Here is a 12,978-nt window from a genome sequence, read left to right as displayed (position 1 = left end):
TGACTAATTAGTGCGTCTATTTCTGTATTAGGTAATCGGGTTGTTTTTCTTTAATTAACTTGTCCACTTTGTTATTTAATTCTATTAACAAGGCTATTATTGTGCTATTTTATTTCACTATTACTTTGTCTGATATACTGGTAGGAATATATCCTGAAAAACCGATTGGATCTTGATGATATTTAGTTGAGATTTCTAAAGCTTTCTTATAATTTATTACGTCTTCGCTCATGAAAGAGAGATTTGTTCAAGTCTTGTTATTAATTCTTTTAAGTTCTTAATTTCTGTACTTATGTGCTCTATTTGTTCTGTAATTTTTGTTATTACTTGGCTATTTTTTACTTCTACTTCTTTAGGCCTCTCAATAATTGTCTTTACTAACTTTTCTATTTCTGTCCTTGTAGGTATCTTCTAAATGTTAAACTTCGTGTTTAAATATTGAATCTTTCTATCAGTTTCTAATTGTTGAGATTTGAGAAAATCAAAGTTTTGTTCTAATTTAGTTAGTATCTTATTTTGTTTAGTTATACTAATTTCTACAGTTTCTACGAGGCGTATGAATCCTTTGTCTTTTAACTGAATGTTGTCACTAAGATTGATAATTAAGTCTACTAAAGTATTGTGATTTTTATGGTCAGAATGTAATACGCGTTCTCCCTGTGTAAAATTACACCTAATTGTATTAGTTTTATGTAAAACTCTGTATTTCTTCTCAGGATGTATTCGTAGATCTAAGTATTCAAGATATTTTAATGAATCTATTTTGTTTAACCTAATGAGTTAACTTTCCAGACTACTTCGTACAATTCTACTCTATAGGTACTAAATCGAATATCGTCTTGTACACTAGTAATTTCCCTAAGTATTTCTGTTCTCAGCTCAGTTTGTTCTTTGTATATAGCTTCTGTCGAATAAGGTTGTATTTGAAATACTGGTTTATCTAATTGTTCTTTCAACCAAGCAAGGTTTTTTCTAAGTTCAGATCTAAATTTTCTTTCTTCGTGTATCCAATTTTGTCTTAACTTAATCTTTTTTACATATTCTAATGGTATGAATATTTATCCTAACGGAATAGAATGAAGTATCTCTTTGTAACGCCTTATCCTAATATTAGAGTAGTTAACTTGTGCTTCTACGCCTTCTAACTGTCTATGTAAATATCTTTTATGTTGGTCTGGACAATTGTTTAAAATTTCTTGTAACTCTTTTCCAGGTTTTATTACTTCTGAGTTATGATGTAGTTCTTCTTGAAGCCAGTTATGAACCTGTTTATATCTATGAAATAAAGGTTGATTTTGCATTAAATTATCCTAACTGGTAAGCTTTGTCGCTTATGCGCATATTACACCATCTTATTCTATTATTGCTATACCTTATATCGCTTTGTTGACTCTGTATTTCCCACTTTAAGACACTTATAAGGTCTCCTTTAACTATCCTACTTAGTACTCCCTCTCTCATTTTGTCTCATCATGTTTGTCTAGTGGTTTACACCCTGTTTTTCCCTATATATATATATATATATATATCGGCTACAAGACTGACTCTTTATTTTTGATATGCGAAAATAAAAGATCGAGTAAGAGGAATTATGTTGACCCGAGAATGGTATTAGATATTTTATATTTCTCGAGGAATCACATGAGTAATATTAGTACTAGGCATTGTCATAATAATTACAACAATATCATGCTCAATGTAATTCCACAAGTAAGATCAGAAAAGGATAATGTATACGCAGACCTTAATTATCCCTATCTTGAAAGGTAGATCACGTCTTGAAATATAAAGCACTACATAATTAAGTGCTTTTAGTGAAATTTAAATATCTATCATGATCACGCAATAGCATGTCAAGATTGAGTGCTGTGGACACTGTCAAAACAAGAAAAACAAGAACAGAGAGGGCAGAGAGAAGCAACATTAGTCCAGCAGCAACATGGCCTTCCACTTGATGTGCATATTGTGCAGAGGCTAAGGCAAGGAATGTGAGGGGAAATGAGTAAGCCCACCATGCAACATTGAACTTTCTCATTGATTTTTTGAATAGTGTTGGCCTACAAACCTAATTAAATCACAACAAGAAAGTTATTATTTAATTAGATAGATGTTTATGGTAAGTGTGACATATAGATGTGTATGCAGAATTTTCAGTAAGTGGTGTCAATATGAGTTTCTATTATGAATTTAAGTTAATATATATTGAGTTTAGACAAATATTTATAGATATTTAATAAAACAAAAATTATTGAGTTGATCAGTGAACCAACATTTTATATTGTAGATCACCCCTGATTAGATATAGATGTGTATGGGTTTATGTGACCCTACATTCCAAAAATAATTATCACATTCTAAACTTGGAAATAGTTGGGTTTATGTGACCCTACATTCCAAAAATAATTATCACATTCTAAACTTGGAAATAGTTTAACATAAACTTGTCATTTGACCTTTAATGAGAAGTTTTTATGTTTATATAGAAGTTATGGCATGCATATTTAAGACCGTAACTTTCAATAATTTTATAGTCACATGAATATTATGACATATTTAATATCACTAGTTTCAAAAGTCTTTATTTCCTTCTTAAACTATAGTCAAATAGGTTCACACAAATTGAAACAAATGGAGTATTTAGTATTATGTAAAGAGAATATATAATGGGATCAAGACTACTAGATATGGATCCTAAGGGGTCGTTTGGTAGATTATATAAAAATATCACTGAATAAGGTGTATACGTAATGCTGAAAATATAAAATTATGTTGATCGAGATTAATTCTTATCCACTGCTTGATTTAATGTATTAAGGATTGTTCTATCATAAACTATGTTTATCCATGTATTATGATTTGCTATATATGTATTAGTTATACTCCCTATAATACTGAATAGAGTATATATAACCGATACATAGACTGAAAATCTTATCAAACAAAGAATTAAATAATATCATAACTAATGCATGTATTAGATTCACTAATACATCCTATCAAACGTCTAAAAGTAATTAATATAATGCAAATATAGTATCTTTTGAAGCTAATAAAGATAAGATAAGATGATACACTTACCAAAGAGGTGAAGAGAAATAGTGAAAGGAAAAAGAGCATCCTGCATGGCATATCAAACTCCCCAGAAATAGAAGCCCATGCTAAGCTAGCCATGCTAGGTGCAGCCACAAACAAGAAAAATGAAGGCCTAAGCATGGCAGGAAGATGATTACTACCCGATAATCGTTGATAAAGTGTGATAAACACAACTAAATAGTGTGTTAATCCAAGTGTAAATATACAAATTGCACTCTCCTTCCAATCCATTTCATTAGCTATCCAAGCACCAACCAAATTTCCCAAAACAGAAAGTTGGCTTGTTGGATTTGCAACCATTGATAAGAACCTCTTTTCAGTAGTGAACCATTGTCCATAAATTTTCACATCAAGAATCACCACGGGGACGACGAAAATCCACCATAGAAATTGGTAAGAATCAAGATTTGGGATTGTGAATGGCACTGATTGGAGCAATAAAAGCCAAGAAATCCATGGTGCAAAGAGGTAATTGACACCAATAGGATGCAAAAACTCTGATTTCACTAATTTAAAGTGAAAAATGCACCTTAAGATGTAGAGAAAAGAGAGTAACATAAGGGTACAAAGTGAAATCCACCATAGTAAGAGGAAAGTAGTTGAAGGGAGTGAATGAAATTTGTGTTGAAGTGTTTGTGATTTGTCCAAATGTTGAGTTAGAACTTTCCATAACAAAGTTTGACCACCTAGAGAAAGGCTAATTCTAAAATAGCCTGCATGAAGTTTCGTCAATAGGGAAATATTAGAAGAAGTTGATTTCTTGGCAACATCTTTAGTAGATGAGTGAATAATATTGTCATCATCATCACTTATTGTGACTTTGATTGTTGATTCAAAAATTTGTTCCCCCATTCAAAACTGGTTATGTAAAATACCAATTGAATGTTGGAGAATATGTTCTACATTTGTAGTGCTTATTTAGGACTATATATAGGCAGGGGTGGAGTCAGGATGTCGCAAGGGGTTCATCTGAACCTCCTTTAATTCGTCGAAAAGTTACATTGCATAATATAAGATTAAATTTTTTTTTTTATGTATATAAAGTAAATATTGAATTTCTTTAATTTATTCTTCATGTGTTTACCTTCTTATATTTTGAATTTCTTAATAAAAATCTTAACCCCGCAACTATATATATATATATATATATGGATCCCTTGGAGATTAAAAGTGCACCCTCATATAATCCAAGATTAGTAAAAGCAAGATGTAGTGTGTGATCTGACATGACCATTCGTGGGTATATAAAGTAAACATCCTTTGTTAGGTCACTTAGCTGTATTATCATGCATTTTATTATAAAGATTTAAGTTATACCTATTGCTGGGTATAAATTTTATTTACATTAATGTAGTTTGACTTATTATAAAAGATTATTCCATCTTGTTAGCCAATTAATGGTTGTATAGAGAGTTACATGGAATTACTTTTTAAATGATCATACATCATTTTATATCTTTAGTTCATATAGAGAGAGAGAGAGCGCACAATGAATTATTAATATTTTGGTTCATCAAATATTTTTGTTATTACTTTTTTAAAATCACTTATTTGCTTTTAATAGATCTAAATCATTCATATTTATTGCAAGAGTCTAAAAATTATTTAGAATTGAAAAAAAGATAAATAATCTATTTCTTGATTTTGTGATATAGAGTCGATCTACCTCTTATTAATAAAAATAATTCATGTATACTTTTATTATTTAATAAATAATACATATTTACTCTTTTCATTTATATATTATACGAAAAAAACATTATTCACATGAATATGCCTGTCTTAAAAATTTATAATGACACCCTCACCCCCCGGCCTACCCCCAAAGATTTATAATGTGTACAGCCCCACCTCTACCTCCCATCCTCACCCTTACCCCCAAAGATTTATAATGTGTACAGCCCCACCTCTACCTCCCACCCTCACCCTTACCCCCAAAGATTTATAATGACACCCCCATCTCCACCCCTAGGCCCACCCCACCCAAATTTCACCCTCACCTCTACCCCCAAAGATTTATAATGACACCCCCACCCCACCCTAGCCCCACTCTCATCCCTTACCCCCCAAAGATTTATAGTGACACCTTCACCCCCAGCTCTACCCCCATAGATTTATAATGACACCCATACTCCCATCCCCTCCCCCACCCCAACCTCACCCTCACCCTCATCCCTACCCCCAAAGATTTATAATGACACCCCCCCCCTTCCACCCTCATCCCTTACCCCCAAAGATTTATAATGACACCCCCACCCTCACCCCTACTCCCAAACAAAAGGAAATAGAAAGAAAAGCAAAATGAACCATCCACAAAAGAAGGTAAAAAGAAAGAACTTTTTAACTTCTTGACCTATACTCAACCAATTTTATACTTGGCCTAATTTTTGGCAGTAGCAGAAGAATTATTGAAATGTAATTAATACTATAAACTCATTATAAGTGTTGACATAATGTTCTTATTTTAAAGCTTTAACACCATTTGTATTTATGGTCTTCTTTATGTCATAGTGCTTATGTTTCTGTGCTACTCAGCCACAACGTTTTCTTTTCATCAATGTTATACAGCATAACTTGAATTAGGTACAAATATTTTAAAATGTGATACTCAACAGTGAAAAGGTGTACTAAAAGAAAGATGAGCCAAAAATAAAATATGTATATTATATATACATGCATGAATTTTACCAAAGCATATACAATTGTTTGGTTTTGGAGACTCCTTGCTTTGCACTACAAGGTGAAGACGAAATATAGCCAACTCGCTATTTAGTCACGGTTAAATAATGTTATTTTTAAATTTTTATTAGCTACGATTTATTTTTATTTAAATAATGGTTATGTTAGTTTTTGAATAAACCTAACAAGGTTATTATGAAAGTCTTGAAAATGGAAAAAATAAATAAGAATTATTTGAATGTACTAATATGACTTTGCACATAAACAAGAAAATGACTTTTTTTTAAAATTATTATAAGGGTGGGTAACAGGTGAACCTAGTGGGATAATTTCAAATGTACAAAAAAGTTAGTTTATAAAAAATATATCCAAGATAATAATAAGACGAAATATAGTCAAATTCGCTATTTAGCCGTGGTTAAATAAAATTATTTTTTATTTTTTATTAGCTACAGTTTACTTTTATTTGTTATTAGCTATGATTTAACCGTGGCTAAATAACTAACTTTGTTTTTAGTTTTTTAAATAACGTTAAGTAGTGTATATGTAATGTATCAATGTTGTATAGATGGTGTATAAACATGTATAGATTTTGTATAAATGGTGTATGAACATATATATTGTATAAATAATTATATAGTGTATATGTAATGTATCGATATTGTGTTTATGTAGTATATATAATGTATCGATATTGTATAAATTGTGTATAAACATGTATCGATATCATATATATATATATATATATATATATTGTACAAATAATTATGTAGTATATATGTAATATGTCGATATTGTATAAATGTGTATAACCGTGTATCGAATTATACAAAAAAATTATGTAATGTATCGATATTTATTTGACTATCATTCACTCTCTCTTTAATAAATAAAAAAACAAATGAAAAATAATAAAATGATATAAATATTCATTTTCCACAAAAAAGTGAAACAATTAACAAAGAAAAATATTTTTTTTAAAAAAAGAATTATGAGCAACACAAAAAATAGAAACAATAATTTTTTTAATAGCGCTATTTAACCACGGTTAAATTGTGGTAAAATAGCCATAGCTAATACTCATTACATCAAATATGACCCTTTTTTTCGAATTGGTCCATTTTTGATAATTTTGCAAAGTTAGATTAGAAAAGTGATAAACAAATTTTATGGGCTGTAACCTGATGTAATTTTCCCTTAGTTAATATTTTATCAAATATCCCTGATATCTTATTAAAGTGTGTGACTATCTTATTTAAGAATTTAAACTTATAAATGAGACGATAGTTAGAAAAACTTGTCAGAGAATAGACTTGTCTCTCCTTGGTTGTGTATATTTGGCTAGAACATCACAAATTAAGACATATGATGTGATATTATTTAGATTTACGTTTTCACGATTTTTTCAAAAAGTTTTCACACGATCATTAAGAATATCTAACACTTTATAAATAAGATACTTTTCTCTTAAAATGTTAATGTAAAACTTTGTTCACACAACCAACAATATAAGAAAGTCTCAATAGGTATTTATACTTTTGTCTTAATATTTTTGGTTTGTTCAAATTCTTGCCAATCGACAAACTGTACCAAACCGACAAATCGAGCCAAACCAGAAAAAAAACTCGATTAGTGGTTTGGTTTGACTTGGTTTGGTGTTTGGAAAAAAAACCCAAACATTATAGAATTGGTTTGGTTTTAACTAAAAAAAGTCAAACCGAACTCAAACCGACCCAATTATAGATATACTACTTTTAAATTATATTATACATAAAAATATTTATTAAAATGTAATTTATAAATATTTTTTAAAAAAATTTCATAATTTTTGTTTTCTTTCTTACATTTAGATTTGGACTTGAGAAGCTCATCTAAATAATATACAAAAAAAGCTCATCTTATAAAGTTATATTATAAAGTTAAAACTTCAAACAATGTTATGCATCCATCTTATATGTTGATATTTTGTACTAGAACTCTTTTTAAGAAGCACTGTTCTGTGCTTTTTATTAGATATTATGAAAAACCCGAAAAAACTCGAGAAAAATTAATTTCGAAAAATCTGACTTTTATTGGTTTGGTTTGGTTTGGTTTATATATTTAATAACCCGACATGGATAATTTGATTTAATTTGTAAAAAAATCAGAACCAACCCGATCCATATACACCCCACCCACAACTATCGAAGGATAATGATATTTATTTATTTATTTATTCAGGAAAAAAAAACTATATAAGAGGCTGCATGTCTTGCTGAGTTAAGCAGCTTAGGACATGAGAAAGTGGAGCAAAAGACTAATTTCATTATATATGATTAGGTACTTAATTATTTATTTTGAGAAATTGACATAAATAGTTGCTCAGTAAAATATGGTTAAAATAAATATTTTGGTACAAATTAACTGTGTAACTTGTTTATTCCTCTTTTCGTTTAAAAATAAATGTCACCTTAACAAAAATACATTTATAAAGTAATTAATAAATATAATATATAGTTTACTAAACTATTCATGCTTAATATGTAGTTTACCAAACTATTCAGCCTTGTTTTAGGGATTTTGTGTGATAAAAATGTAGCATTAATGTTTAAAAGGTAAATTAAGGTTGAGTGTTGGATAGTCAAGAACACAGAAGTTTAAAAGATGAATGTATCAGAGATGGAATTGCTCAGATGGACATATTAGGAGAGATATGATTAGAAATGAAGCTAACTGGGAGAAGATGAAAATAGTCATCGTGGAGGATAAAATTAGAGAAGCAAGAATGAAATGGTTCGAACATGAAAAGAAGAAGTATGAGAGATTGATTATAATGGATCTAAAAATAATAGAGGTACATCAAAAAAAAAATCCAAGAGATAATTCGACATGACTTGGCACTCTTCTAGATTACAAGAGTCTAAGGTGTCTTTTGGCCCCAAATAGTTTTTGAGAAAAACTTGGGAACTAGTGTTTGATCATATAATTTGTTATTACTTGACAAATATATTTGGCAAACATCTCAAGTACGTTGCCAAGTTCTGAAAAAAACTAAAACTTAAGTCAAATTCTAATATTTGAAAAGTTTTAAACATTTAAAAACTATTCCAAACTTTTATATTTTATAAAAATATCCGTCATTTATTAATTTCAATTAAACTATATCCCAATTTGTTTAATATTATGTAGTACATGCTAAAACCCAGTGGCATTGTATAGTTTAATCTTGCATAATTTACTTTTGGCATCCTCTCCTAGTGAGCAGCCACTCATTATACATCTTGAATCACTTTTGGGAAGGGGTGGATGTTTGGTATTTTCATAGTTTGTTTTGGTAATCGATAATTAAAAATAAATATTAAATATTAAAATTTTGGTATGGTACGATAAAATAAATTATGGTATGATAAATATTGATGCGATAAATTAAATTTTGATATAATAATTTGATGATTACGTATAAAATCATTTATTTTTTTTGACAAGATATACTCACGATTTGTCCAACAGTTATTGTTTAGAAAAATTACATATGGAGATTAGATCTCCAATCTTAAGTCCTAGCATTATAAATTTGACGCATAAGTCAATCAAGACATATATCCAAATCACTTGGCACTTGCTAATGTTAGCCATATATATGGTAAGCAATTTATTAGAGGTTTGTGCATTTGATATTCAATTCATATTTTCAATGTTCAATATTGGTTTTCAATAATCAGTAACTAAAAGTAAAAATAAAATATCAGTTCAAACTTTGGTATCGTATAAATTTCGATTTGATTCGATAATTCTTTGTGATTTATTCCACCACTACTTTTGAGGTTGAATTAATTTCCCCAATTAAATAATGTAATTCTTTACTTATGGATCAAATGCAAGTGATTAATGACATATTCCACAAAAAGCTTTTTCACTTTATGTTTTTTTTTTAAAAAAAGTCAAAGCATTAATTAAAAACATTAAGAAATCACTCAACTTTGTTCACTTTTATTCAATTCATTTTCTTAACCACCCCAACCCCCAATTTTATTTTATTTTTCAAATTATGGTGAAAGTATAATATATGACCCTAGGTGATACCAAAGGGTCAAATAATAGATGTAATAACTTTTTAGCCCCAAATTGTGGGGTGATAAACAAATCTAGTGCTAACAACTAATTACGTGTACATTAGCTAAATGATGGGAAATAATGAACTAGGAATAAGGCTATAAAATGGATTAATTGGTAGAAGAAATTGTTACACTTTTGTGTAACATTTAAATGGATGTATGCAATTACCTTGATGACCATCTAAATTATTTGAGAACCCTTTTTTTTAATATCAGAAAGATGATATAATATATTATTGAGTTGATTACACAAATTTTGTTGGGGGAGATATGAAGACATTTCAAAAGTTTTTTGACAAGTGGCATCCATGGGAAGGAGACACGTGGTGCACATGCATCAAGTGACACGTGACAATCATGTGTGGGTGATAAGTGTCAATTATTTCCGTTTTTCTTATATATAGAGAAGACTTGTGTAATATTGGAATAACATTTCACGTTGTTCAAATTTTTTTTAAAGAAAATGTCTAGCATAACTTAAGTCTTAAGCATTACTTTATTTTTTATTTTTTAACATTAATTACTTGTACTTGCTTATCAATAAATAATATATTTACAGTTTATTTTACCTGTCTTCCCCTACAATTAAGTTACTATAGATCTTTAAAAATGTTAAGCTAGATCAAATGGTTAATTAGTTATAATTACCCTATGAGTAAATTAAGTTTGCAAATAATTTCGACAATGTGAAATACTGAATAATAATGATTATAAAATGATGTTATGAATTAACTAGCTAGGCCACATATATTGTTTGTTTTAATTAATTTTCTACCTAATTATTGTTATAACATTAATTAACAACCACCCATAAGTGGTGTATTTGTTTCTGATAAGTATATCCTGCTTATCCTTGTTTTCTTATACAATATTCATGACGTTGTCATTATAAATTTTTATATAATTTTATATATTTTATTAGGTTTTCGGTTATCAAAGATTGAGGTAGAGTAGTAAGTATTCATCTCTTAATCAGAGGGTAGAGAACGATTTTACCTTTATCTCTAAAAATTAAAACTTTTCGATATGAATTCGGATTAATCAAATCCTAAAACGGATATCGATCATCAGATTGGAAATTAAAAAATTACTGGAGTTTCCTCATTTTTAATGTAGTGCAATACAAACATTATTAATGCAGGTCAATTTAGTTATTTATGTATTGATAATTCTTATTAAATTATTGATTATTTTATGTTCGAAACAATCACATAAATTACTTATAGTTTATACATATTTTATTTATATAAGATCATAAAAATGTAGCTAAATACTGTATAACTTGATGTGCTAAATTTTATGCAAAACAACACCAAGAGAACTATCAAATATTGTATTAGCTATGATAGTTTTTAATATATGAACTACTTTCTTCCTAAAAAATGTAATTGGATTTTATCCTAATCTTACCATGCCTTTAAAAAAAAATTGACAAGTACAAAACCAATTGATGGCCCCCAAAAAATTGATAAGTACAAAACCAATTGAGGCCCCAAAAAAATTGATAAGTACAAAACCAATTGAGGCCCCAAAAAAATTGATAAGTACAAAACCAATTGAGGCCCCTTATGCATGTACTACAATGTTGCAAACAAAGAATGATAACGACAACTACCTAATTCAAACCTAATAACATGATGTTTGCTATAGTAATTAATTATTAATATGGTATGTATACCCTTATTAAAGTGGGCAATGATATTAGTGGAAAATAATGTAAATTCGAAAAAAAAACTAAGGATATATCTTTTTGAGTCACCCACTATACATGATGCTTAACATTATCCATGAATTTATCATACAAAGAATACACAACTAGATGAGAGTTTTTATTTTCTTGATTTGATATTCAATATTTGTATTGAAGCTCGATTTGAATACACAATATTTGATATACATATGCCATCAAAGTAATATATATATATATCATCAAGAATTATAATGGAGTGCTAAGTAAGTAATCGTTTTTCATAAGGAGTATGTGAAACTTTTTATCTTGAATCTGAATTCGATTGAACCATTACACGAATATCGAATTTCAAATTATAAAAACCAAAAAAAATGTAACACACTAAACATAAAATAATTTTAAAAAGCACAAAGAATAGATCATATGGTAAAGGAGATTAGCTTTACAAATAAAGCTTATGTTAATGCTCACTCTCTAATCTCATTTGCTAACAAGTGACAATGACCTACTTAAGTGAGTCACTACACATCAACAATTATTGTTTTTTTTTTTTTCGGGGGGGGGGGGGGGGTTGTAAATTAAGGATGAGATTTTGATAGTTCATTAAGACTGATAAAAGAAAAATAAATTTTGAATTTAACTCAATTTTGCCAACTACTCCCTCTATTCCATCTGATAATTTGGAGCAGGAGGGTCAAACTCTTTAATTTTTAACATAAATACATAGCAAGTTTTTTGATAAAGGAATTTACATATTAAAAAATTAGATAATTAAAAAGTATTATAAATCATAGTATTTAATAATTTAAAAATATCTAAAAGACCTATAAATTATACATATAGTAAAAGGAAAAATTACCAGTTTAACTTTCCAAATAGATAGTAATTGCATCATATGAAATGGAACGGGATAAATAGCTAATAAGGTAATGAATGGAGTGATCCAAGATAATATAAATTCCTTTTTCTATTGTGCTAAAGGCTACCAATTATTTCAACTAACTAATAACTAATAAGAAGCAAATATGGACTAAAGGGTATTTACAAGAATACTTCTAATTTAAAGTGGTCTTTAATTTTTATTTTTTACATTCATAATTTCTAAATTTTATCATTCAGTACTTGAGTAACAAAAAATGTAGCTAAAAATATCTTTGATATTAAAAAATATAAAATTGCTAGGCACAGGTTATGCCTTACAATGCAGGGGGGGGGGGGGGCAATGCCAAATGATAATTTATTCATACAAACAGAGAGGTTAAGTTTTCTAAACTTTTGTCGTTTTCTAAATTTTTACCTTGTGAAATTAGGCCGTATTTTGTCCCACAATTTTTCATTAAGTAAACCCTTTTCAGTTAATGTTATTTAATGATTAATCAAATTAAAGACACCAATTTGAGGAGCAAAAATCAAAGATGATCC

General features: G+C 28.7%; 1 protein-coding gene across 1 annotated transcript; it reads right to left on the bottom strand.

Annotated features, from left to right (window-relative positions):
* Positions 1 to 1,781: 1,781 nt before the first annotated feature.
* On the bottom strand, positions 1,782 to 3,969 carry LOC129896248 (S-type anion channel SLAH1-like). The gene is made up of 2 exons (XM_055972106.1): positions 3,079 to 3,969; positions 1,782 to 2,065 (listed from the first exon to the last, which is right to left on the bottom strand). Exons 1-2 carry the CDS (start codon positions 3,943 to 3,945, stop codon positions 1,802 to 1,804), a joined length of 1,131 nt encoding a protein of 376 aa, XP_055828081.1. The 5' UTR covers positions 3,946 to 3,969; the 3' UTR covers positions 1,782 to 1,801.
* Between the last annotated feature and the right edge of the window lie 9,009 nt (positions 3,970 to 12,978).

This window comes from Solanum dulcamara, chromosome 7 (genome assembly GCF_947179165.1).
Source record: "Solanum dulcamara chromosome 7, daSolDulc1.2, whole genome shotgun sequence".
NCBI classification, from domain to species: domain Eukaryota; kingdom Viridiplantae; phylum Streptophyta; class Magnoliopsida; order Solanales; family Solanaceae; genus Solanum; species Solanum dulcamara.
The sequence above is the reverse complement of the archived record's forward strand: the minus strand, read 5'-3'. Positions and strand labels throughout refer to the sequence as shown.